This window comes from Primulina tabacum, chromosome 13 (assembly GCF_025594145.1).
Source record: "Primulina tabacum isolate GXHZ01 chromosome 13, ASM2559414v2, whole genome shotgun sequence".
NCBI classification, from domain to species: Eukaryota; Viridiplantae; Streptophyta; class Magnoliopsida; order Lamiales; family Gesneriaceae; genus Primulina; species Primulina tabacum.
In genome coordinates this window covers 19,633,259-19,661,046 of record NC_134562.1, presented here as the reverse complement: position 1 = coordinate 19,661,046, position 27,788 = coordinate 19,633,259, and the positions used below count along the sequence as shown (strand labels likewise).

Sequence of the window (27,788 nt, the reverse complement as noted above, 5' to 3'; positions counted from 1 at the left end):
CGAGCGCCTCCGCCGAGGCTTCACAGCATTCGATGTGTGACGCAAGACTTTCTCCGTGAGTGAACGAGGCAGGAAGTCCAAGCATCAGCACAGCAGGATCATCACCAGTCAGGGGCGGAGGTATATGTGGGGTTGGGTTGGGCTCCAGCCCCACCTAATTTAAAAAAAAAAAATTAAATATGATTTATTTTAAAAAATTTATTTATTAGCCTCAAAATCCCAATCTATTTTTTCTCTTTTTTTCACTTGTTTGATATATCATCTCTATTATTTTCTCTCAAATTATCACAATTTTCATTACTTCAAATGGTCGTAACTTCATCATCGATCGTCATTTTTCAAAATCGATTGTAGATTCGGAAAACCCACGGCATAAGCTTTCTTTTAATACCAAAATTTCGAAGTTTCTTTGTCGTTCTGAAATCAGGCGTCAACCATCGGTCGCCGTTTTCACCGAAAATCATGAGGAAATCTTACTGTAAAGACTTTCTACAGTTCGTTCTTATTGTTCTTAGTTAAATTTCGAATTTTAAAGGTAATTTCAGATTTTAGTGTTTCGAAATTTGGGTATTTTGGTTTTTTTGAATTTCGATAATTGATATATATTAAATTTTTGATTGTAAGTACTATATTTGAGCCGATTGATGATATTTATAATTTTTGGGAATTTATTTGAGCATTATTTTGAATTTTCAGATTTTATATTGGGGATTGTCAATTTTTAATGTTGATTATTTATTATTTGGATGTTTAGATGCTATAGAAAATATCAATGCGAATTTATGGAATTTTGTAGGAATTGTTGAAAAATTCAGAATTATGTAAATAGGATTTTCGAACTTATAAGGCTGTAAAAATTTATATTTAAATATATTATGCCTTAAGATTGTCAAATGTTAACTTCGAAATTTTTTTGGAATAATTATAATTGTTCGACGTTTATTGGATTAAAGTAACAATTATTTAGTGTTGGTAATGTCTATTTGATTCAGTTAGTCATATAAGTTAAACTAAAGTCACATTTTATGTTGTAGACGGCACCAAGGAGAAAAGAAACTCAAGAATGAAGAAAAGAAAAACCATCGACTCATTTTTTCAACAAAAAGAGCATACGTCAGCAAGTCAGGACCATTCTCCATCCAATATTGATGTCTCAAATCCCAGTGATCAACATCTTAACAAATCTCCTAGAATTTATGTTGATGTGAGTTCTCTTGAACCTGATCCGGCATTACGTACTCCGATATGGAAATATCCTGTTAATCAAATGGATGAAATTAGACGAACTTATATCAAGATGGGGCCATATCAACCAATTAAGAAAGAGTATCCACCGACCAAATTTGGAAATCAAAATCGACGATTCCAAAGTCACTGGTTCAAAAAATTTACTTGGTTAGAGTACTCTCTTTCGAAAGATGCTGCATTTTGTTTTCCGTGCTTCTTGTTTGAACATAAGCATCCTCGTGATCCTACATTTATAATTGATGGATTCAAATATTGGAAGCGAGTTAATGATGGCGATAGATGCGCATTTTTGATGCATATAGGATGCAATACTTCACCACATAATAATGCTGTGGAATATCTTAACAATTTGATGAACATACCTCGTCATATTGACAAAGTGATAAATGCACAATCTTCAGAAGAAAAACAAAATAACAGATTACGGCTTACAGCAACTATTGAAAGCATTAGATGGCTCACTTTGCAAGCATGCGCATTTAGAGGGCATGATGAATCTCCATCTTTTAATAATCGTGGAAATTTTATCGAGATGATAAATTTTATAGGAAAAATGAATAAGAGTATTGGGGACATCGTCTTAGAGAAAGCTCCTGAGAATGCAAAGTATATTTCACCAGATATTCAAAAAGATGTCTTAAATATTATTTTCAACCAAGTGAGAGCCAAGATTCGTAAAGAAATTGGGGACGCAAAATTCTGCATTTTAGTTGATGAAGCGAGAGATGCATCTAACAAGGAGCAGATGGCTATTATATTAAGATTTGTGGATACTGAAGGCTTTTTACGAGAGTGATTCTTTACTATTGTACACGTGACAGATACAACTACCGCAACACTTAAGAAAGAAATATCTGATGCACTTGGTCGTTATGACTTGCATATCCACAACATGCGTGGATAGGGATATGATGGTGCTAGCAATATGCGCGGTTCTTGGAATGGATTTTAGGCTCTTTTCTTGAAAGATTGCTCGTGTGCATATTATGTACATTGTTTTGCTCATCGACTTCAACTAGCATTAACTGCAGCTGTTGAAAAAGAGGTATCCATTTGGTTATTCTTTTCAAAATTGAATTCCATTTGCTATCTCATCAATGCATCTCTTAAACGGCACGGTGAGTTACATTCTGCTCAAAAAATTGAAGTTGCGCATATGTAGCTACTGGTGAACGTGATACAGTAGAGGATTTAATCAAATTGGAAATTTATTACGACCTGGAAAGACTAGTTGGAGTTCTAATTTCGACTCACTTTGTAGCATGATTGATATGTATAGCTCTGTGATTACCGTGTTAGAAAATATGATGAATGATGGAGCTTCTAATTCCATTCGTGGTGAAGCTAGTGGTGCATTGATTGCGATGAAGGATTTTGATTTCATATTCATATTACACTTGATGCATAAGATAATGGGGATAACAAATCTGCTTCGTCGAGCATTGCAAGAGAAATCTTTAGATATTTTAAGTGCAATGGATTATGTTTCAACAACTAAAACTTTGCTTCGTACTTTGAGAGAAGAAGGATTTGATTTCCTACTTAGTCATGTGAAAGAAGTTTGTGTCAAGTATGACATTGAGATACCTCACATGGAAGCTCGTTATAAATCTGGTACAGGTCGTTCTTGTCAACATAATGATTCAATCACAGTTGATCACCACTATCGATTTGATGTATTTACAGCTGCAATTGATTTTCAAGTTGAAGAGCTTAATAATAGATTCAAGGATGAGGCAGTTGAACTTCTTAAACTTAGTTGTGCTTTGAAACCTAAAGAAAATTTTAAGCTTCTTAATGTTGATCATATCTATCGACTTGCTGAGAAATTCTATTATCTTGATTTCGATTCAAAAGATTTGCATCACTTGAGAATGCAATTGGATCACTATAAACTTGATGTTGCTGACGATGAAAGTTTTCATAATTTATCAACTATTTCTGAATTATGTCGAAGATTATTTGAGACAAATAAGTCAAGAACCTACGATTTGATTGACAGGTGATTTATATATTTTTATCTACGTCGTTTACTTAGTTATCGAATCTGATATATTTATTTAATTTACAGGTTGATTCGTCTTGTTTTAACTCTCCCTGTTTCTACATCAACAACGGAACGAGCATTTTCAGCAATGAAACTTGTTAAAACAGCTCTTCGTAACAAAATGGAAGCAGAGTTTTTCGGAGATTCTATGGTAATATACATCGAACGAGATTTGGTTGAAAAAATTGATAACGATTTAATAATTAATGAGTTTTATTTTAAGAAGAATCGAAGAGCACAACTTCAGTAGTGTTTTAGCTCCATGTTTTTGAAGATATTTAATATTAAATACTTTTGTTCTATATTTTCATGGAAGTCAATGTTTACATATTTTTTATTTTAAATTTTTTATCTAATTGTTTATTTTATTAAATACCATATGGGACGGAGTCAGCCCAGGTAATTTTGAATCCTGGCTCCACCCCTGTCACCAGTGATCCGTACTTATCGTTTTGCCTCACTGGCACGCGGGTTGCGCGGACTCGGGTCATTTCCAATTCGCAGAATCCGGTCTGGAATGAGAATTTCAAGATCCCCTTAGCTCACCCGGTTTCCCAGGTGGGTCTTGAATCTTTGAATTATAATCTTATATCTTTTATCAAGTTAAAGAAATATTTGGAAGCTAGGTCAATTCTATCCTACACCAGGTGAGTTACACCCTTTTATTTTTTTACTTTCACATGTCTTTTTCTTTTTATTATTATTATTGCATTTGACACTACGTTAACCATGATCAACCAAACTAATCATTAAACTAATTTTGTTTCATGTATATAACATGTGTTATATTATTATTATTCTCATATTTTAAAACTTAATATTTTATGTTTAAAAATTACGTGAAATTTTTATTTGATAGTAAAACTTTTACATTATTTAAAATTTTCATTTCTATTATTTTTATTTTTGTGGTAGAATCATATAAAATGTCAAAAATCAATATTTTAAATTTTAATTGTTATAACAAATTCTATGTTATACCCATATATAAACGCTAACAAAATTACTGTAACTATTGTAAATGTTATACAATATACGAGATACAATTATCAAACTCAAATTTATAATAAAAAAAAAATTGACAAGTAAAAAAATAAAGGGGTGTATCTCATCTGGTGGTGTAGGATAGAATTGGCCTTGGAAGCTATATATTTATGAGAAACGATGAATTTTTCTAGTATTTTATGTTTGAAAATGCGATCTTTGTTGACCTTCCGCATGCTAAACAAAGGATGCTTGGATATTGATTTGATATTACTAAGTTGACATTTTTTGTTACCAATTTTGCTAAGACAATTCGAAATGTTTTCTGATATTCCCGAATTATTTGTGAGTTTGGAGGTTTTAACCTGGAATTATACATCAATCATGCCCCATGTTGCGGACCAGGTTGAATTTAGGTGAAAGACAAAGACGTTTTCGGTGCTGAGCTCATTGGAGTGGCGCTTGTGTCTTCAAAGCAGATTGCGGCTGGTGAGCCATTCGATGAGTGGGTCCCGTGCTCGGGTCATACGGAAAGTCCCCTAAGCCAGATACAGCCATTCGATTGCAGATGACATTTATTCCTTGTTACAAGAATCATGTTTATTTTAATATGATTTCAGGAAATTATGGATTGAATGAAAGCTATTTTCCGCTACGCCATGGTCGGAAGGTGACATTGTACCAGGATGCTCATGTGATTGATGGGATGTTGCCAGAAATCGAGTTAGATGCAAAGAGTAATTTTGAGCACGGAAAGTGTTGGGAGGATATATGTCATGCGATATTGGATGCTCATCATTTGGTGTATATAGTTGGATGGTCGATTTATCACAAGGTGCGGCTTATCAGGGAGCTGACCAAGCCTTTGCCAAGAGGTGGGAATTTGAATTTGGGAGAGTTGCTTAAGTACAAGCCCAAGAAGGGGTGAGAGTGTTGTTGCTGGTTTGGGATGATAAGACTTCTCACAGCAAGTTTTATATTAACACGGTATGGAATTTAATTCTGAACGGTCACAATGTCATAGTTATACCAGGAATTTTTTTTTTTATATGGCTTGCTTGGAGTTTTGTTTGGTGACATTGATGTTAATAAAGTGTAGATGTAGTACAGAGGCAAGTTGATTGCTTGGAGACAGGATGAGGGGGAATGTGGTAGCTGTAGGCATGAGACTTTTAGGTTTGACATGATTTTTGCCGTGATTTCATGCACTCAGTTCCCTTTCATCTATACGAGTATCGATGCCTTGTGATGGAATTAGAAACATACAGTTGAAAATATTAATGAAGAAGTTGCCAAATGTTCAGGGCAGCTAATGATTATATTGATTTGGACATTACCCAAAAGTTTGATTGCTGGGATGTGTGACTCAAGCTTCATCTGATATTATAACTAATCTATCTATTTCATTTATCAGTTCTCAAGATACTCAACTAATCCGCTTGATGGCATCTTTAGTGCAGGCAGGAGTGATGCAAACTCATGATGAGGAAACCCAAAAGTTTTTCAAGCACTTGTCAGTAACTTGTGTTTTGGCCCCTCGTATTGCTAGTAGTAAACTTAGCATTTTCAAGCAACAGGCATGCTTTACTAAACATTAGTAATTTTATTACGTCTAAATGTCTGATATCCCTAGAGGCCTATAGATGTTCATTCTTTTGCTTTAATTTTAACATTTTTTGGAGCCATTTCTGTTGATTCTTTTACTCAATTTAGGCTTTGTTCAGAAAAGTCATTATACATTCAATATGTTTAGATTACATTTCTATTTAATAATTGCAACTGAAGAAAAATTTCCTCATAGGACATTTTTGGTCATTTCAATCAAATAGGATTCCCCACGAAATAATAACTGAGCAAACAATACTGTGTTCTTGTTGTTCTCTTAATTTCAGCTAGTACTACCAACTTGTATCTTGAACTTTCATAAAGCAGTTACCGAGTCAGACTTTTTCTTCAAAATTTGGTTAATTGAATTAGGGGTTATTGGGTAAAAGTGGCTAGAAAGACCAACTAAACCCTTAGGTGTTTTTCTAAACTTGAGATACAACTTGAGACAGACTGTCGGAACATTTCATGTTCGCAATCTTTATTTTTATGTTAACAAAACTTGTTATTGTGTTTTTAACATATTTATTCAAGTGTGAAGTTATTAAAACAAGTAGCTGAAACTGAATTCTGCACAAACTGAATTTCTGGCAAGATTCGGTGTTTTGATTATATCTCTCAACTGGATGATTCAAATGACAATCCGCCAACTTTACTGATTAGAAAACTCAATTTGGAACCAGTTGTACCTCAGGTCAGTTGGGCAAATTCGGATGTTATCAAGGTCTAACTGGTCGCTTAATTACCGAACTGATTGCACGAAAACAACAATCAGTTGGGAATGAGCTGTTGCGATGCTTTGTCCATATCTCTCAGCTCGGTTGTTGGAATGAATCGATTCAGTATGCGTTGAAAAGATAAGACGATGATCTACAAATCATCTTCAGAAGTCAAAGTCTGAATCGAAGCTTAAGATGCTGATAAATGATTATGAAGCTACTGGTTCTGCACAAATTGAAATCAGCCTTTCAGCTGACCAACTGAACCAGACCAGCTGAAGACCAGTTGAACAAGACCAGCTGAAACTGAACCAGACCAACTGAAGACCAGTTGAACTTAACCAGATGCTGACCAGTTGAACAGAACGACCAGTTCAGTTGACCAAAGTTGAGCACTCGGGAAAATGCCCAGCAAGACGATTTTGACAGTTGCAATTGTAGAAACAGTACATAAACTTTCCAAACGGTCATATTCTTGTGTCTTACGTATATATCATTTTTGAGACCTATAAATAAAACATCTAGAAGATCAAACAAGAGCTTTTGAAGGGGATTCAAAGCATGTGCAGTTAGCATGAAGAAATCAGCTAGTTGAGAGCACAAGCCCTTGTGTGATAATACATTTGAGATGTACACTGTAAAGGATAAATTCCTCACAAACAATCACTCACACATATACAAGAGAGTTGAACTTCAAATATTAGTTGAGTGAGTCTTTACACAAAGACGTAAAACATTGTGTTTATAGTCTTCGCGTATGAGACATTAAACAATATGCTGATTGTGAGATGCTGTGCTACCCTTCCGGAGTGGGTTTGTATAAAGAGGTTGTATAAATCAACGTCTTCTAGTGAGTCTTTCCCAAGGGGAAGAAGGGATGACGTAGGATCATTTGAAGTCTCCGAACATCCATAAACAAACTCGTGTCTATTTGTTTATTGCATTTACTTATTATTTCCATTGTTTTAAGGATGCATTGTTGAAGCATTTTATGTGTTCTTCAAATACAAAATTATTGCATATCAAGTGTTTGATAAAATGCTCCAACCAAATTATTTTTTACTTATTCAACTTGCATATATTTTAAATGCTTTACAAAATGTTTAATCGGTTTCTCCTAAAGATTATTTCGAGTGTCTTCCGCTTGGTTTGAAAACCAAACTCGATTTAATTCATCGGTATTCAATATTTCAAGAACCGAAGCTATTGTACCTCAACGATGATCCCCTAATCGATCCTGTCACAGACTCATTGGCTTTATGAGAGAGGTGCAACCTAGTTTTATTTTTACGATTTTTTATGCGGAGGGGAGCACAATTGTTAAAAGTGCTCGCCTCGCTCACTTTGCGCGTAAGCGAACGAGGCGAGACGACCTGGATGCGCTTTGGGACAATCCGAAGACCATCAGGTGGATGAAGCACACGCTTCTATGCGCTTCGCTTGTGAGTGTTGGGAGATCGCTTGTGCGCTTCGGAGAAGCCGCACAATTTTTTTTTTTAAGTCTGCCAGTGTTTAGCCCAAGTCCAGCATCCAAATTTAAGCCCAACCCATCTGCATACTAAAAATATCTCAATAGATCGCCTCTGCCAGTCTGTTTACCGTCTCTACTCTGCATCTCTACCTCGTCGCCGCTGCTCCGCCGCTTCGCCGTGCCGCCGCCGCTGTGTTCCTTTCTCATTTGTTACCCAAAAATTGGAAAACCTTAATTTTAGGAATTTTTGTAAAAAAAAATTAAATCATGTCAAACACAACAATTCCATCAAATCGAAAAGATATTGCTTGGAATTATGCAACACTTCCGGATCCTAAAAATCCAAATATTGTATGTTGTTTTTGTGCTAAAATAACAAATGGTGGGATTTATCAGCACAACCTACATTTATTTGGGGGCAATAGAATGAGAAAGTTTGTCCGAAATGTCTATAGCATGTTAAAGAAGAAATTAAAGACTTCATCCAAAAAAATAGTGTTTTGAAAAATCAAATGGATGATATCCTCATATAGATGATATTGTTGATTTGGAAGAAGATGAAGATGATATTCAAACTGAAATGAAAGGGAAACGATCACTGTCCGGTTCAAATATCCCTCATATGGTGAAGGGTAAAAGGTGTAAACAAGCATGACCTATTGATCTTTATTTTGTGAAAGATGTAGAAGAAATTTTCAGATAGAGATGTGCGAAAATTAAAGGCTAGTACGATGAAAATAAAAAGAAATTAAGAGAAGATGCGGTTCAGAAATTTTCTACATGGGTGTATGATGCCGGAATTCTTTTAATGCTGTTAAATATGATTCTTTGCAACCCTGTATTGATGCTATTGAGACTTTTGGAATGAGAATGAAACCTCCATCATATCATGAAGTAAGAGTTAAGTATTTAAAGAAGGAGTTGACATATATGAACTTGCTTCTCAAATCCCACGAAGAAGATCATGCTAGTTATGGTTGTTCAATCGTGGCAGATGGGTGAACGGATAAAAAAATAGAACTCTTGTAAATTTTTTGGTAAATGGTCCTAAAGGAAGATTTTTTTTTTTGAATCGATGGATGCTTCAAGTTATTCTCATACTGCTGATAAGATGAAATGAGTTACTTTCTAAATTTGTGAATCGAATTGGAGAATAGAATGTGGTTCAGGTTGTAACAGATATTGCAAGCTGCAATGTTAGAGCATGTAATATTTAAATTGTTAATTGAATTAAAAATTAGATTTTTAAAATTTTTAAAGTAAATTTACTTTATTTTTTCAGGTAGTCTTTTGGAAAACAACTTTCCACACTTGTATTGGACTCCAAGTGCAGCTCATTGCTTAGATTTGATGTTCGAGGAAATATTCAAAATTTTTAACCTCAAAATATTGCATGAATGGGCATTGATGGTGAATGGTTATATTTACAATAGATCACTACTGTTGAGCGTGATAAAGGAGATTACTGGACAGAAAGACAAGGTATGAACTGCAAATATTCGTTTCGCAACTGCTTTTTTGATTTTAAAGCGGTTTCAAGTTCAACAAGCAAATCTGAAAAAGATGTTTACATCTGAAAAATGGACAAAAAGTCGACATTCTAAAGAGGCGGCTCGAAAATGTGTAGCAGAAGTGATATTTATGCCTTCTTTTTGGAAAATTACAGTTTTTGCATTAAAAGTTGGCGGCCCATTACTAAAAGTATTGGGCTATTAGACGGTGAAAAAAAGTCTCCAATGGGTTACATCTATGAGGCAATGGACAAGGCCGAAGAAGTTATCGCTACATCATTTAATAAAATGAAGAGAAATATCGTGGTATTTTTGAATTCATCGACGAAAGACGGAACATTCAACTCCATAGTCTTTTGCATGTGGCTGGATATTTCTTAAATCCTTAATTTTTTTACTCAAATCGTGACGTAGTGTTGGAACTTTTCAAGTTCGCAATCTTGATTTTGATGTTAACAAAACTTGTTATTGTGTTTCTAACATATTTACTCAAGTGTGAAGTTGCAAACACAAGAAGCAAGCTGAAACTGAATTTTGCACAAACTGAATTTCTGGCGAGCTTCGGTATTTTGATTATATCTCTCAACTGGATTATCCAAATGACAGTCCGCCAACTGGACTGATTAGAAAACTCAATTTGGAACAAATCGTATTTCACGTCAGTTGGGCAAAATCGGATGTTATCATGGTCTAACTGATCGCTCAATTACCGAACTGATCACACGAAAACAACAATCAGTTGAGTTTGAGCAGCTGCGGTATTTTGGTCATAACTCTCAGCTCGGTCATCGAAATGAAGCGATTCAGTATGCGTTGGAAAGATAAGACGATGATCTACAAATCATCTTCAGAAGTCAAAGTCTCAATCAAAGCTTAAGATGCTGATAAATGACGATGAAGTTACTGGTTCTGCACAAACTGAAATCAGCTAGGTTGATTTCAGCGCACCGGCTGAAACTGAGCCAACTGAACCAACTGCTGACCAGCTGACCAACCAACTGAACTGAACCAGCTGCTGACCAACTGAAACTGAACCAGACCAGTTGAGTTGACCAGTTGACCAGAGTTGACCAGTCGAGAAAATGTCCAGCAAGACGAATTTGACCGTTGCAATTCCAGAAACAGCACAGAAACTTTCCAACGGTCATATTCCTGTGTCTACGTATATATCAGTGTTGGAGCCTATAAATACAAAATATTGAAGATCAAACAACAGCTTTTGAAGTAGATTCAAAGCATGGGCAGTTAGCATGAAGATATCAGCTAGTTGAGAGCACAAGCCCTTGTGTGAGGATACATTTGAGATATACACTGTAAATGATAAATTCCTCACACACAATCACTCACACATATACAAGAGAGTTGAACTTCAAAGATTAGTTGAGTGAGTCTTGCACAAAGACAATAAACTTGTGTATGTAGTCTTTGCATATGAGACATTAAACAATATGCTGATTGTGAGGTGCTGCCTACAATCTTGAGTGCTAGGAGTTCTAGTTGGGTGCTGCCCTTCCGGAATGGGTTTGTACAAGTAGTTGTATAAATCAAAGTCTTCTAGTGGATCCTTCCTAAGGGGAAGAAGGGGTGACGTAGGAGTGTTTGAAATCTCCGAACATCCATAAACAAATTCGTGTCTATTTGTTTATTGCATTTGCTTATCATTTTCACTGTTTTTAAAGATGCATTGTTGAAGCATTTTATGTGTTCTTCAAATATCAAAATATTGTATACCAAGTGTTTGATAAAATGCTTCAACTGAATATTTTTTACTCATTCAACTTGCATATATTTTAAATGGTTTACAAAATATTTATTCGGTTTTTACGAAGGATTATTTCGAGTATTTTCCGTTTGGTTTGAACACCAAACTTGATTTAATTCATCGGTGTTCAATATTTCAAGAACCGGGCTATTTTAGCTCAACGATTACCCCCCTAATCGATCCTAACACGTAGAAATGATGAAGAATTGTTGGAAGGTCTGTACAAATGCATAGCTAGATTGGTGCGAGGTGAAGATTTACAAGATAATATCACAAATCAATTGGATAAATACAAAAGAGCAGAAGGACTTTTTGGTTTACCCATGATTATCAGACAAAGAGCTTCAAAATCACCAGGTAAATAATATTTAGTGCAATATTAATTTATTTTCTCAAACATTACTTATAGTATAGACACAAACTTTGAATTATAAAAAATTTAATCTTTTATTTTTTTGTGTTTCAACTTTCAAGCTGATTGGTGGTCTTTTCTATGGTGCATCAACACCTGAATTAAAAACATTTTCAATGAAAATTTTGTGCCTCATGTGTTCTTCTTCAGGTTGTGAACATAATTGGAGTATATTTGAACATGTAAGTTAAAAGTTTATTATATATATTAAATTTTATATTATGGAGTATGAACCTAACTTCTTACTTTCTAATTTTTTGGCAGATACATTCTAAAAAAAAATAGATCGTCTCAACAACGATTGAATGCTTTTGTATATATCAAATACAACAGAGCGTTGAGGCGACAGCTTCTTTGGCTTTGTCCATTGCCTCATAGATGTAACACATTGGGGACCTTTTTTCACCGTCTACTAGCCGCACTACTTTCAGTAATGGGCCGCCAACTTTTAATGCACAAACTGTAGTTTTCCAAAAAGAAGGCATCAATATCAGTTCTGCTACATGTTTTCTAGCCGCCTCTTTAGAATATCGACTTTTTGCCCACTTTTTAGGTGTAAAAATATTTCTCAAATTTGCTTGTTAAACTTGAAACCGCTAAAAAAGCGATTGCGAAACGAGTCTTTGCGGTTCTTACCATGTCTCTCTGTCCATTAAACTCTGTCATCATGCTCAACAATTGTGGTCTATTATAAATATAACCATTCACCATCAATGCCAGTTCATGCAATTTTTTGAGGTTAGAAATTTTGAATATTTTATCAAACATCAAATCTAAGTAATGAGCTGCACATGAAGTCCAATACCAGTGAGGAAAATTGTTTTTCCAAAAAATGACCTGAAAAAATTAAGTAAATTTATTTTAAAAATTAAAAAAATGATTTTTAATTCAATCTACAGTTTAAAATATTACCTGCTCTAACATTGCAGCTTACATTATCTGTTACAACCTGAGCAACATACTATTCTCCAATTCGATTCACAAATTTAGAAAGTAGCTCATATATTTTATCAGCAGTACGAGAATAACTTGAAGCTTCACCGATTCAACAAATATGCTTCCTTTAGGACCATTTACCAAAAAAATTATGAGAGTTCTACTTTTTTTACCTGTCCACCCATCTGCCATGATTGTACAACCATACCTAGCATGATATTCTTCGTGGGATTTGAGAAGCAGTTCGTATTTGTCAACTTCTTCTTCAAATACTCAACTCTTACTTCATGATATGATGAAGGTTTCATTCCCACTCCAAAATTCACAATAGCATCAATACATGATTGCAAAGAATCATATTTAACGGCATTAAAAGGAATTCCGGCTTCACACATCCACGTATCAAATTTCTGAACCGCATCTATTCTTAATTTCTTCTTATTTTCATCATACTGGCCTTTATTTTTCGCACGTCTCTATCTGACAATTTCTTCTACATCTTTCACAAAATAAAGATCAATAGGCCCTGTTTCTTTACACCTTTTACCCTGCGCAGTAGGAGGGATACTTGAACCGGATATTGGTCGTTTCCCTTTCATTTTAGTTTGAATATCATCACCATCATCATCTTCACCTTCTTCCAAATAAACAATATCATCTAAATGAGGAATATCATCCATTTGATTCTTCAAAAGACTTTTTTGCATGAACTTTTTAATTTCTTTTTTAACATGCTCCGGACATTTCAGACAAGCTTTCACATTTTTATTGCCCCAACTAAATGAAGCTTGTGCCGATAAATCCCATCTTTCGTTATTTTACCACAACAACAACATAAAATATTTGGATTTTTAGGATCCACCAAGCAATATCTTTCGATTTGATGGAATTATTGTGTTAGACATGATTAAATACTGAAATATAAATATCAGTCATTATTAGATTATTAAAAATAAAAAAACACAATTTAAAATTTTTTACAGAAATTCCTAAAATAAGGGTTTATCAATTTTTGGGTTGCAAATGAGAAGGAACACATCGGCTGCGGCGGCACGGCAGAGCAGAGGCGATGGCACAACAGAGCAGAGGTTATGAGGCAGAGACGCAAAGTAGCCTCAGAGTAGAGACAGTAGATAGATTGGCAGGGGCGATATGTTGAAATATTTAAAGTATGCAGATGATCTGGGCTTAAATTTGGATGCTGCACTTGGGCTAAACACTGGACTTGGGCATACTTAAAAAAAAATCGTGCGCTTCATAAAGCTTCTATGAAGCGCACAAGCGATCGCCCAACACTCACAGATGAAGCGTGTGCGCTTCACCCACTTGATGCGCTTCGGGATGCATCCAGGTCGCCTCACCTCGTTTTGCGCTTATGCAAGCGACGAGAGGGCTTTTCACAACTGTGGCCATGATAGTAACGAATGCTTGTTGGGAAAGTTGGATGGCAGTGATAAAGACAATGATGATAATGATTTTGCCTTTGAAGATGATGATTTGCGTTGGAATGATGTATATCACAAGCAGTTGGGGTTGGTGAAAGTGCATATGACTTTCGATCTCGAATTGCATCTACGTCAAAATGAGCATCATCATCCACTTCAGCAAAAAGAAAGCAATTTTCAGCTCGAACTAGTCTTGTGGATGAAGAAGAGATCAACATTGATGATGAAACTGAAGAAGAAGAAGATACCGATGGGTACAAATCAAGTGATGGGGCTGATGATGTAGATTTGGAAGATGAACGATTATAATGACATTTGATATTTCATCTACCACATTTTCAAAGACTTTTTATTTTATTTTATATTTTTGATACTATTTTGTTTAATGCGCTTTTTCCCGTAAATCATGCGCTTCGCTTTGCGCTTGAAGCCCCAAAGACACTTGAGCACTTTTTTGCGCCTCACGATTTTGACAACTTTGGAGGGGAGATTACCTGTGAAATTTGAAAACTTCTCGGGTAGGAAACGCCGTTCCTGCTTGGCTCATCCCTAGAAATAAAATTCAATTCTTGTAAAAAGTTGGATGTATGTTAACCACTAGACATTGACCTATTTTTCATATTTTCTTGTGTTTTTATTCAGGTTGTCGGAACTCTTTATACTCACCATCAGAAATGTGTGATAGTGGACACTCAAGGCTACGGCAACAACAGGAAGATAACTTCATTCATTGGTGGCCTTGATTTGTGTGATGGACGCTAAGATACACCTGAGTATATAATAACTCGTGATCTCGACACTGTGTTTCAAGATGATTACCATAATCCACATTTCCTGTAAGCAAGGGTCCATGGACCATCACATGGTTTTTATAATAAGCATGAAATCAACCATAAAACACATTTAATATTCTAACTTGCTACCACAGCACTATTGATTTTCGAAAAATATGGTTTTTAAATCAAAAGCTTCCCTTTTGATTTAAGGGGACTAAAGACTTGAACTTGCCGGTTATTTTAATGTCAACAGGTTTTCCGATCTATAAACTCAGGATCATTGAAAGGATTTCCAAAAAATGTACATGCATCTGAGGAGCAAGTATTGGCTTAAACTTTATTGTCATTCCTGGACTTCAATGTTTTGTTCTGGCTTATTAAAACTCATAGTTATATTAATCTTCCGAACTTCTTTCTATCGCAGAACTTAGTCTGCACAAAAAATTTTGTTATTTATAATAGCATTCAGACGGCTTATATCAAAGCAATAAGATCTGCTCAACACTTCATATGTGTTGAGAATCAATATTTCCTTGGTTCATCTTATGCTTGGCCCTCATACAAAGATAGAGGTGGGGTGCTTTAAGATATTTTAGTTTTAACTTCACATGGTTACTTGATTGGAACTGGATTAAGTGTTCAAGACATCCACTTATGGGCCAGGTTGGACGTAGTATTTTAGTTGATTGGTCGATTCATTGTATTATTGAGATAAAACTTTTCTTGAAAAAATTGTAAGTTGATCTTTTGTCCCACTAAGGGGATTGCCAAAAGAAAGGAATACGTTTTAAAGAATTTATTTAGAACTCTTTATGCATCAAGATTTTACACTTTTATTACATGAAATTAGCAAACAATTATTTTTCTTGCTTAGCCTTCCTATTCATGGTCTCCTATTCTATCTTGCATTTATTTATCTCACATGTTCATGCTTCTTAGGTGCTGACAATAGAATTCCAATGGAACTGGCGTTAAAGATTGCCAGCAAAATAAAGACAAAAGAAAGATTTACCATTTAAGTTGTTATCCCAATGTGGCCTGAAGGTGTTCCCAGTTCAGCCTCAGTACAAGAAATCCTTTATTGTCAGGTAATGCGACAAACAATTTAGTCGACCTAGAGAGGAATTCAATCTCTTGATCATGAACTAAGCAGAGAGGAATATTTAAAGATTCGTTGAAAGCCATATCTTTTCGATCTTGTTATTTTCCAGGGACAGACAATGCAAATGATGTATGAAATCGTTGCCCGAGAAATCATGTCTGCTGAGCTTGAAAATTCACAGCTAACTGACTAACTGAACTTCTATTGTCTCGGCAATCGAGAGGAATTGACCGACGAATCAATTGCGGCCAATCCCCCTCAAATGGAAATTCAGTAATCATCTTACATTTTAAAATACTATGCTAATGATGACATGAAAAATACCAATCGTTTGGACTGTTGGACTGTTTTACATGGAAGCAGAATCATCTAAGCTGAACCTGATACATATTCACATAGCATATTGGTCATTAATGTTAAAAATCTAGATAACAAGATTGCTTGTTTGGTCTGGGGGTGTAAAAATTAAAATGAAACAAGACTACAAATAGAACTTGCTAAGTTGTTTGAACGGTCCTGGAATTTATGATGGCTCCTTTATTAGTTAAACCACAATAATTTGGTATCAAACTATTGCCAGGTACCTTCTCAAAAATTCAGGCGTTTTATGAATATATGTTCATGCCAAAGGAATGGTAGTGGATGATGAGTATGTGATACTGGGTTCTGCCAATATAAACCAACGGTCTATGGCAGGGTCAAGAGATACCGAGATTGCCATGGGAGCCTATCAGCCGCATCACACCTGGGCTAAAAATAAGGCTTATCCATATGGTCAGGTCAGCTAACACCTGGGCTAAAAATAAGGCTCATCCATATGGTCAGGTCAGCTAGATGCGTCATAGTTTTTTGTTATTTTCCCAATATCATGTGCAATAATCTGCAGGCATACGTATAAGCTCATGTAACTCTATCGTCAGACTTCCTCAACAATGAATTGCTTCATAATGTTCATACAATTGATATATTAAAGATCCATTTGATTAAATGACATGCATTTGAAGGTATATGGATATCGAATGTCGCTTTGGGCGGAGCACATGGGAAGCACTGGTGATTGCTTCAAGAATCTTGAGAAATTGAATTGTGTGGCAAAAGTTAATTCCATAGCTAATGATAACTGGCAGAAATTTACAGCCAAAGAGTTTACTCGACCAACAAGGCCGTATCCTTAAATATCCAGTGCAGGTGGATGCAGATGGAAAGATTTCTCCATTGCCCGGGTATGAAAATTTCCCAGATGGTGGTGGTAAGGTGCTTGGAGCTCCAACTACTCTTCCTGATGCTTTGACTACATAAACATGCAATAGTTTTTCAAGTCTATAGGTTACAGATATTTGTTACCCAATTAAGGGGTCATTAACAGATATAAACAGACACACACAATTTTACATTATTGAACTTTACTGGTGCTGTCATGTAACATCTGATTGTGTCTGTAATTTGGATACACAAATTTTTCGTATTATTCTTTCATCATAAGCTGTAAAATAATAGTTATTTTTGCATTTTCTTGTTTCATTTCAACTTTTATCAACTTACAGGATGGCAGTAGGAGAGTAAACTATTACAAAGGATGACAAAACTGAGATGACAAGCATTTCTCATTCAGGTACAAAGAACTTTCATAAGTTTTTACTTTACAGTGACTTTTCCAACCATTCCAGCTCCTTGGTGAGGGGAACAGTAAAAAGTATAAGTCCCTTTCTCTGTCAAAGATACTGAATAAGTCTCCCCTTTTGCGTTGAGTAAAGCCTCCTCATTCATTGAAATCTTGGATACATCGACCCCTGCCGGAACTGCATCCTCGTCGAAGATCACATTGTGTGGGAATCCAGCATTGTTAACGAAGGTAATCTTCTCCCCTGGTGCCACCTCAAATGTCCCCGGGAGAAAAAGCAAAGAACCATCATCAGCACCAAGTTTGACATCAACGGCCAAGGCATTGCTAGCCAGCATCGCACTGGCGACGGTGGCGGCGACAACGACGCCAAAGTCCTTCAACGAGGCCTTGATAGCTAATTTCGGGACGGCCCGAGTGGAAACCACGGCGGTGCCGGCCTTCGATGATGTGGCACCACCCTTTAGGCCAGTGAATGATGATGGTATGGTGACTGCTGCAGAGGTGATAGCTGCCATTTTCTTTTTATTGTTTTTATTTTCCTTCTACTGGTTTTTGGGCTTGGAATGTGATTGGAAATCAAGAATAGATTGGAATTTGAGGTGGGATTTAATATGCGGAGAAGAGGATGTGATTGCATGTGTGTGGTGTGTCCGTGTGTGTTTGTGGATTGGTGATTGATCAGATAATGGATGATTGGATATCCGATTGAAATAATCTTATTGGCTTGGTTGGATTGCTATCCTTTGACGTGGGATTGGATGACTGTGCTATATTGTGAGGTCGGAAATTGGGCAATTTTGAATCTCATTTTATGCATAAACTTGGATAAGTTCTTTCACATACACAGTGTGTATATAATATATATATATATATATATGCTGTGTGTGTATGCACGTGTTATATATGCCATGAATCTTGACAAATTAATTATTCTATGGTAAAAGGTATAGTATGATGTTTGATTATGTTATGCACTAGATTGTGCATTACTAGTTAATTTGTTATACTATTTATTATTTCTTTGGACAACAAACTATTGTCTATATAGAGCTTAGGAAAGAAAGAATTAATCCTTGAAATTGGCCTAGGTAGAATTTCGATAAGATATTATTAACATGACGACACCGATTGTTCAACATTCCGATGAAATAATCCAACACCGAGTTTGAGAAAATCGGATGATCAAGAATCAACGTAGGCCAATCTCCAGGACCAATTCTTATACTTACTCAGCTGCTAACTAACACGAAGGAAAAAAAGAAAGTGTATATTCTAAAATTAAGGGTGTAGCCTACTTTGAGACATCACATAAGTAACATTGAATTTCAGCCGGAAAAACGGTAGAGAGAGACCAAATTAAAATTTTAAAAATTAGTATAATGAAATCATATTTTTGATAAATATATAAATATAAAAAAAATGAAAAGTCATTAGCCTCTATTTGTAACTAAATAAATACATAATCAGACTGATAAAATTTAAAATCTATCTTATTAAAATAACTCTAAAACAATGATTTTAAACTTGATAATTAATTCCAAAAGAATATAACACGACCTTGGTACCAAAAATAAAACAACAAAACTTATGTCGCTCCATCCCCGCCTATTCTGATCTCCACCCCAAAAGTTTTAGCTCCCGCTTCGATAAATCATATAATAACAATAATAATTGCAAATAAAAAAAATTCAACTAAGACAATGTTAAGAAGTTGGTACCTCTAACTCTAGGGAGCATGGGAAATGGAAACATGAATGCCTAAATTGAAATATATATATATATATATATATATATATATGCACGTTTCGGCAGTACACAAAAGTACACACCAAAAAAGTACATGTCAAAGATGCACATTTTTTAGGCAACGGTGGAGTACAAATGGAATACAAAGCCACAAGATGTAGTACAAATAATTATCGAACTAAACAACCTGAAACAGTACATTGCACTCTGCCCCCTCTAATCTTAGAAATAGGCACTCCAATCCTTTGCTATCAAAATTATAGACGATGTTAGGATTTGAGTCTAACTCCACCTCAAAAAATTGTTAAAAAAAAAAAACCTTCCAAATGACGGTGGAGATGGTATATGCAAAATTATCGATAATGCTAGATATAGAGATATGAGGCGGTTGTAATTTTAGTTTGATCGGAATACTGAAACATATGTGCGATGGTGCAAAATTAAATAAGAGATTAATTTTTATTTTTCCGTTAGGAGAGTGATATATTAATTTAAAAATTTAAGTTATAGATTAAAATAAATATTTTTTAAAATTTAAAAGAATTTTGAAAGTGAATAGAGTTAATTATAAATGAGATATATATTTACTAAAAATAATTTTTTATAATATTTTTTATTAAAAAAATTAAGTAATTTATGTAATTTGATAGTGATATTTTTGGTATTTGAAAATATCAAACTAGCACGAAAATTGTAACTATAAAAATCTCATGCTTTATAATAGATAGATATATACGTATGCGTAATTAGAAAGTATTTCCCAAATTTCAAAGCATAATCCCGTTGAATCCAGAAGCTTCCAGGAGGTATTGAATTTGTGCAATCAGAGAATAGTCCTGACCATAATACTCCATAATAGATGACGTAACCGGAGTAAATTGGGAAAGCCAAGTTGGTAATTTACCAGGTCGGATCGTATTTCTTTTTTGGGAAGACTTGTCACGGGAAAATGGATCTCAAATTAAGAGTGACATGCGCACTTGGAAAGCAAAGAACTATCAGCGAGAACCCGAGAGATATCCGACATAACCACTCTGAAACCAAGTCAATGGAGTATTCACCCCAAGAAAATGAGAGTGCTATATATGGAGTATATATTAAATGTTTGTCATAAATATTAAGTGAATGTCCCAAATGATCGAGCAAAAATGAGTATATATAGGGAATAAGATAATTGATTACTTTGTTTTCAGTGCACGAATACTCCTTATGGCAAGATGACTGCCCATGCTCTGCCCCTCGACACTGTCACATCCGATAGCCAATAGTGCTTCTAGTCTTGTCACATCACTCTTATGTGTGTTGAATCACATGCTAAACATTCCAGAGTATGGTCTCGCATACTCGTGGGCCCAGGATTGACGTCTGTCCTGAAATGCTCGGCCAATGATCACGATGTGAGGACACAGATAGGGTCCCTGATTTACTAAGTCTTCTTATACTGCTCGGACTAAGCTGAGAGCTCATGCTCGTTTTTGTAGGTGTTAGTCTAATCAGCTTCCTGTGTTGGGAAATTATAGGTTTCGAAGTTTGACAAACCAACTACTAACCGAATTGAAGAACATAACTTGAATGTGACTGACCAGCCTCGAACCAAAGCTACCTAGCCCACCTCTGGACCCTCTTGGACCGACCTAGCCCACGCCTATAGCCCCATGCACCCGACCATACGAGGATCACACGAAGCAAGCCACAAGTCTACCCATCTCGACCCTTTCGCCTCGATCTACCCCTTTGATCTTGACATGTACAGCCCTTAAAAACCATGATATAGTAGTCCTTTTTCACAAACGCATGAAGGACATGAGTTACGTATAAAGAAAAATGCATATTTTGTCTCAAAATCGTACCAAACTTACAAAACATGATACAACTAAAATTTCTCATGCAAAAACATACAAACCAACATATATTGATGTGAATGATGAGAAAAACAAGATATAGACACGACTTTCCGTTTTTACGCTCGAAAACCTTGATACAATCGTGTAGAATGGGCATCAGAGGGACGAGGAAGAGATCATTTGGAAACCCGTGGGAGAAGTTGAGGGGATTGCTGCTGAACTTTTCGAAAATATGCTGCTAAAGATTGGGGATGGGGCTGCCGAATTGAAGGGGTGAAATGTTTAGGGTTTTGAAGGTAGGTTAGATATAATATAATTAGTAAAATTAGCACTTAATTAAAAATAGTGAGTTTAATTAGGATTTTAGGCCCATTAAGTATTAAAATATTCCCATTAAGCCCAAAAACACTCCCGTAAAATATTTTGTTTAGGTATGTTTTTGAAAATATTGTTCGAACCCTCAAAAAGTCCTCCGTTTTGCTGAAAATTGAATACCAGTTTAAAATACAACTCGTTATGTAAAAATACCTTAACAAGGCCCGTTTTTGAAATCACCCTTATATACACCATATATTAAATAATTAAAAATAATTATTTAATAAAAACATTTTTCCTTAATTGTTCCCGGTCTCATTACTCGTACGAGCATGAAATACTACTAAAAGCTTTATATCATGCAATCTTAGTGAACCAAGAATTAAACATATATATTCATGTTAAAATCATTCATTAATGCGTTAAAAATAAATAAATTAAAATACATAAGAAATTTGATAACTTGAATGCATGTGGTTCACGTGGACCTTCAAATTTTTGGGACGTTACTATCTATCTCTTTTAAATTGAATTTCGTCCCCGAAATTCATTTATCCTCGATAATCAAAAAATTTAGACTCTTAATTCTAGTATCCCAATAATTCACGCTTCCGTTGTGCCACTCTGATAAAATAAGTGTTAGGCCTTCCTCATGTCTCCTCAATCCTAATTAAATTTTCCTTCAACATCCTCGTTTGCGAATCTCAACTTAAAACGACCTATGGTGACTAAGCACGCTTAACTTTGGAGTTTTTTTGTGATGAGCTACCGAAAAAATATGCACCTTCGTGATATGAGTAGTACAAATCAAATCTTTTAAGCCCTCTTCAACTGTACAGTCCATTACATTGAACAGTCTCGGAATCCCTCTCATTCCCGTGTAGGTCGGTTCATTCATGTTCCCTCCACCTAGAATCCTGCCAGTAGCCGCTCATTGTCCGTGCAACTGATGGCACCGGCGATCACCCCCCGCCCTCTTCGCCCCCGGGCCTCACATGCCCACCAGCTTCAGCTTTGACGACTGTCCTCACTGTACCAAGACGAGTCTTTGCAGCGTGCTTATGTCCTCACTCACACGCACCCTGGGAAACTTCCCAGGAGGTCACCCATCCCAAAATTGTCCCAAGTCAAACACGCTTAACTTTGGAGTTTTTATGTGATGAGCTACCGAAAAAAAGATGCACCTTCGTGATATGAGTAGTACAAATCAAATCTTTTAAGCCCTCTTCAACTGTACAGTCCATTACATTGAACAGTCTCGGAATCCCTCTCATTCCCGTGTGGGTCGGTTCATTCATGTTCCCTCCACCTAGAAGCCTGGCAGGAGCCGCTCATTGTCCGTGCAACTGATGGCACCGGCGATCACCCCCCGCCCTCTTAGGCCCCGGGCCTCACAATTTATTTATGGTTGCGAGCGGTGTTTGAGAGGTTATAGTATGGGCTATACTTTTCAATTAATGTTTTTAAGCTTGGTAAAAGTTTGACGATTTTATGCTTTAAATTATTTCCCTTGGATTTTTAAATGTCAGTTGGTTGGATTATTTTAATATGGCATCAAAAATACTTTAATTGTTTTATGCAGGTGTTCGGCCGATGCTAGTAAGAGTTTTAAAAAGAATTAGTAAGTTTTAAGAAAACGAATAGCAGACGTTTCAGTTGATATCAGAGCAATGGTTCTGTAAAGGATTGTGCCACCATCAGCGCCGGAAAGCTCAGTCGTCAAGCCTCAATCTGTAAGTTTACATGCTTAATATGATTTATATGTTGTTACCTGCATGACTACATGAATTATGTGTTCACGTCACATGTTTAATAATTTTATGATGATATATGATTATTATGATTTAGAATTTCTATACGTGATACGACATGAAATAAGAAAATTATATGATTTCAACGCATGTTGGCTTTGTCGTGGAATTGGACTATGGTGATTTTTGGGTTTAGTATTGACGATCTACTTTTTGGGTCATAAGCTAATCGTGAATATTATGGATGCTTTCGGGACATGTAGATTTTTCTAAGAAAATACTGATGACTCGTGGGTACTAGTTGAATTAATTTTGGGAATTTCACCTAAAGAATAATTATTCGAGGATTGCAGTGACTTTGGGAGTATAAAATGTATAATTTGGAATGTTAAGTTTTAATGAAAAAATAAGATTGATTATGGGAATTGATTTTTGGGTGAATAAGTTTAAAATTTTTGAAATTTCGTTATGGGAAACCTGTAGAAAAAAATTAAAAATACCAAGAACTTATGGGTTAATTGTAGGATGTTCGAAACTAAGGATTAATTGGATAACTTTTGAGAAAATTAAGAATTAATTTTGCATTTTTTAAGGAATTTGGGGACTAGTTTAACAATAAGTGAGAATTGAATGGGTTAAATGATAAGAATTTTCGATGATTTAGACTTTTAAGAATATTTGGAACATTGGGATATCTTTGTTATAATGTTTTAAGGAATGTTAATCAAGGGATTGTAGGCTGAATCTATATTAAGCTTGAAAATCTAGGAATTTGAAGGTGTGTTTGGGATTTTAAGATTGAAATATGATAAGCAAAGAATATTTTGTAATTTACGATAAGTATGGTCATCCATCTTTTAATATTGAGAATTGTAAGAAAAGTTGAAATTCGAGGTTATAATAGTACCAACACTAAGTCATTATGGGTTTTTTTAAGTTGCAATTCGCAAATAAAGATTTAGAAGGAAAAATTAATTGGGATCAAGAAGATGTAAGGACATTCTAGAACTTAAGTTTTATCATAGTTGCGCAGCGGAAGCATGGATTTTCGGGATACTAGAACTAAGTCTGAACTTTGGGTTATTATGGATAAGCAAATTTCGAAGACGAAATTCAATTTAAGAGGGGAAGATTGTAACGCTTCGAAAATTTAAAAGTCCACGCGAACCACATGCATGCAAGTTATTAAATTCTCTTGTATTTTAATTAATTGTTTTAATTGCATAAATTAATTATGTTGTGCATATTTACATGTTAAATATACTTTTCTACATGGTTACATTAAAATGTATTTTTAAATGTTATTAGAGTTGCGATCGAAGAACGGAGATTGAGGGCTGAAAAATAGAAAATGTTTTTATTGAATAATTATTTTTACTTATTTAAATTAAGGGTGATCCTTTTTCTTATTTTTGAAAATAAGGGGTTTTGAGGTGATTTTATACGTCGGGACGTAAATTTTATCGGTATTAGATTTTCAACAAAAATACGAACGTTTTGGCAACCCGGCTAATAAATTCACAAACTTATTTAATCAAAATTATTTTAAATATTTTAATTAAACACTAATGAGCTAAATGAGCCTAATAAGTTTGTTAATGAGCCTAAACCTTGTTAGTGGATTAATTAAGTATATAATATACTAAACCTACTCATAACCCCATTAAACTCCACGCCCAATGTAGAACCCGTAAATTAGACTAGACTACGTATAAGCCATGCATAATTCTAGTATTTAAGTTAAAATGATTTTCCTTGCATGAGTATTTAAATTCTTTTCTTTAAATTTATTTATTTTATGCAGTAGTATAATGGTTAGCTTTTCTGTTAATTAAGTGAGGCCGGACCGGAGTTGGAGTAAAGAGATAAAATTTAATATTAAGAAAACATTCCAAAAATTTATTTAAGTTGTATAATAAATTAAAGAGAGTTTAAGCAATTATTTAAATAAGTTGAGATAAGTAGTAAATAAAGTTCAATAATTAATTCCTTAATTCTCTAAAATATTTAATGAGTAGATAAAGCACTAAAGATTTAAAATACAACATTTGAGAAATATTTTCCCTCCATGTTAGATGCAATTTTTGGCCCCCCTTTAATTAATTTAAAATTAGTTGTCAACCCATTTAATTAATAGCTTTCCCTATCCATTTCATGGTAGATAATTCATTCAATTTAAATCCTCACTTAATTAATATTTGAGCAATATTCTACCATGTCTATCTAGCAATATCTTCCCCCATTTAATTAATAAAAAAAATCGGTCACTTCCGTTAGGAGATTTAAAAAGTTTAGCAACTCAATTCTTTGAATTCTTTCCTTATCCATTTTCTTGGGAGATAATTATATCACAATAAATCTTCTATAATAATTAATTGAGCAAGATCTTATCCCACTTAGCTAGATAAAATCGGTCATTCCCCATTTTTAAAAGATTTAATTGTGATTTTCAACTCATACTTTAATTATCTTTCCCTTAATCTTTCTAGGTAGATATTATCCCAACTTTTAAATCACTAACCATATTTAATTAAACCATTTTTCCCTTTGCACCTAACCTTAAAATAGACCAAATACACCCCAATATCCCCTCAAAAATCTTTGATATCATTCTTGTTTCTTATCTAGCAAATAAACTAGGATAGAAAGAATATTTCCCCTTCCATTTATCTTGTACCTTCCCTATTCTCCCTAACCATTCTCTCCCCCTCCTAGTCTCGAAATTTAGAGTAATTCCAGAGCATTATTCAGTGCAAAACCGTGAGAAAAAAAAATAGGAGAGAAATCGAGTAGCAAGCAAGGTAGAAAAGCGCTCCGTCTCCTCCGCGTCGCGTCGTGTGTTTCTTTTTGTTTTCTTCAAAACAAAAATATCCTAGGCATGTGTATATTCCCCTTGCTCTTCGATCAAGTCATAATACGATTTTTAAACATTTCATGATTATGTTTTTCTTGCAAAAACCGAAACCTCATGACAGAATTTCTTTAAAGTTTGCACAGAATTTTTCGGCTCACTCCTATGCTTCATGGGTTGGCTTGTTGTGCTTGTTTCAGGTGTTGGCTCGTGTCCAGGCTCCCAAGGCTACTCCTAGGCATGTACTAGGACATGTTAGGATCATATTGATCCATTCGGTCAAGCCCCATACCCACTGGAATCCAGAAATGACAGCACTTCCCCAAGAGTGTCATATTGTGTTCGATTTTCTTTCATGTTGCTGTCAAGGGGAAGTGTCTGATCTTGGCTGCCCTAGGGTCCTATAGTCATGGTTAGAACACCTCCCTAGCATGTCTAAGACGTGACCAAGTCGCCCCTTTGAGGCTTTGTCCACGATGGAAACGATTTTTAAATCAAAACACAAGAACAGCCCTCCCCCCCCCCCCCCCCCCTTCGGCCTTCTCATTTTACAGCAAGTGTAACTTTCGGTTTTGTGGCGTGGTGTGAATCTTGTTTGGCCTCTGGCCCATAGCCATGGTTCATACCATACCCCTTGATGTCTAGATCGTTCCATGGTCAATCAAATGGCCGTTGGGATGATCCATGACAGCAAAACAATAGCAATACCCCACGCGCACAGAATTGCTCTCGGTTGGGAGTATTGTTGTATTTCATGGCATGGTTCGAATTGTGGCTGGCATGGTTCAAGTCATTCCTTAAGGTGTTGGTAAGAGCCTCTGGTCAGTGGTTCAAGCCCCAATGGTCGGTAGTCTTGAAAACGACACAAGAAATCGAAGGCACAGCTGCTGTAATTTTTGACAGCAAGCGTGCTGCGGTTCAGAGGCGTGTTCCGGGTTCTTGGTTGGCTTTTAGCCTATTGCCTTGGACTGGACAGTGCCTCATCAAGTTGGGAAGGTCATGTTTTTGGCCGTTTGTGATTCGGATCATTTTAGAGGTCATACGAGAATTTACGGTGCAATGTGCCAAAATGACTCTCGAAAGAGCGTTTCATGTTTTGGCCTCCATTCACTAAATTCGAGTACTGTAAATTTAGGAGCATTATTTCATCATTTTAGGCGTATTTTACTCTTGGATAATTGATGGTTCGGTGTTGGTTCGGGTTGGGACGGAGTCATGATTAAATACGAAGTCGTTGGGCGTAATTGTCTCGTTTTTGGATTCAATTACAAAGTTTAGTCAAAATAAATCCTTTGCATATTTTCATGTTAGATTTAAGTCGCAGCGAGCCTGGGAGCTATCCAACCCAATCAGTAAAATTATCACAGGATATTTGTTGGAACTTTTCAAGTTCGCAATCTTGATTTTGATGTTAACAAAACTTATTATTGTGTTTCTAACATATTTACTCAAGTGTGAAGTTGAAAACACAAGAAGCAAGCTGAAACTGAATTTTGCACAAACTGAATTTCTGGCGAGTTTCGGTATTTTGATGATATCTCTCAACTAGATTATCCAAATGACAATCCGCCAACTGGACTGATTAGAAAACTCAATTTGAAACAAATCGTATCTCACGTCAGTTGAGAAAAATCGGAAG

At 35.4% G+C, this 27,788-nt stretch overlaps 2 protein-coding genes, 1 long non-coding RNA gene and 1 pseudogene across 3 annotated transcripts; 2 read left to right on the top strand and 2 right to left on the bottom strand.

Moving 5' to 3' along the window:
- Positions 1-331: 331 nt before the first annotated feature.
- LOC142521622 (uncharacterized) lies at positions 332-3,481 on the bottom strand. Its single transcript, XR_012814312.1, has 2 exons — positions 3,362-3,481; positions 332-1,404 (listed from the first exon to the last, which is right to left on the bottom strand). It is a non-coding gene; the product is annotated as an uncharacterized LOC142521622 (long non-coding RNA).
- Positions 2,444-3,545, top strand: LOC142521619 (uncharacterized). The gene is made up of 2 exons (XM_075624727.1): positions 2,444-3,250; positions 3,320-3,545. Exons 1-2 carry the CDS (start codon positions 2,511-2,513, stop codon positions 3,543-3,545), a joined length of 966 nt encoding a protein of 321 aa, XP_075480842.1. The 5' UTR covers positions 2,444-2,510.
- A 183-nt stretch (positions 3,546-3,728) lies between these two features.
- On the top strand, positions 3,729-17,747 carry LOC142521896 (phospholipase D delta-like; annotated as a pseudogene).
- On the bottom strand, positions 17,503-18,289 carry LOC142521620 (plastocyanin-like). Its single transcript, XM_075624728.1, has one exon. It carries the CDS (start codon positions 18,155-18,157, stop codon positions 17,654-17,656), a length of 504 nt encoding a protein of 167 aa, XP_075480843.1. The 5' UTR covers positions 18,158-18,289; the 3' UTR covers positions 17,503-17,653.
- Between the last annotated feature and the right edge of the window lie 9,499 nt (positions 18,290-27,788).

Bases quoted from the DNA above. Each gene is read 5' to 3' on its own strand.
- LOC142521619 (XM_075624727.1), top strand. From the start codon at position 2,511: ATGATTGATATGTATAGCTCTGTGATTACCGTGTTAGAAAATATGATG. The intron at 3,251-3,319 runs GTGATTTATATA...TTTAATTTACAG, and splicing joins ACCTACGATTTGATTGACAG to GTTGATTCGTCTTGTTTTAA.
- LOC142521620 (XM_075624728.1), bottom strand. From the start codon at position 18,157: ATGGCAGCTATCACCTCTGCAGCAGTCACCATACCATCATCATTCACT.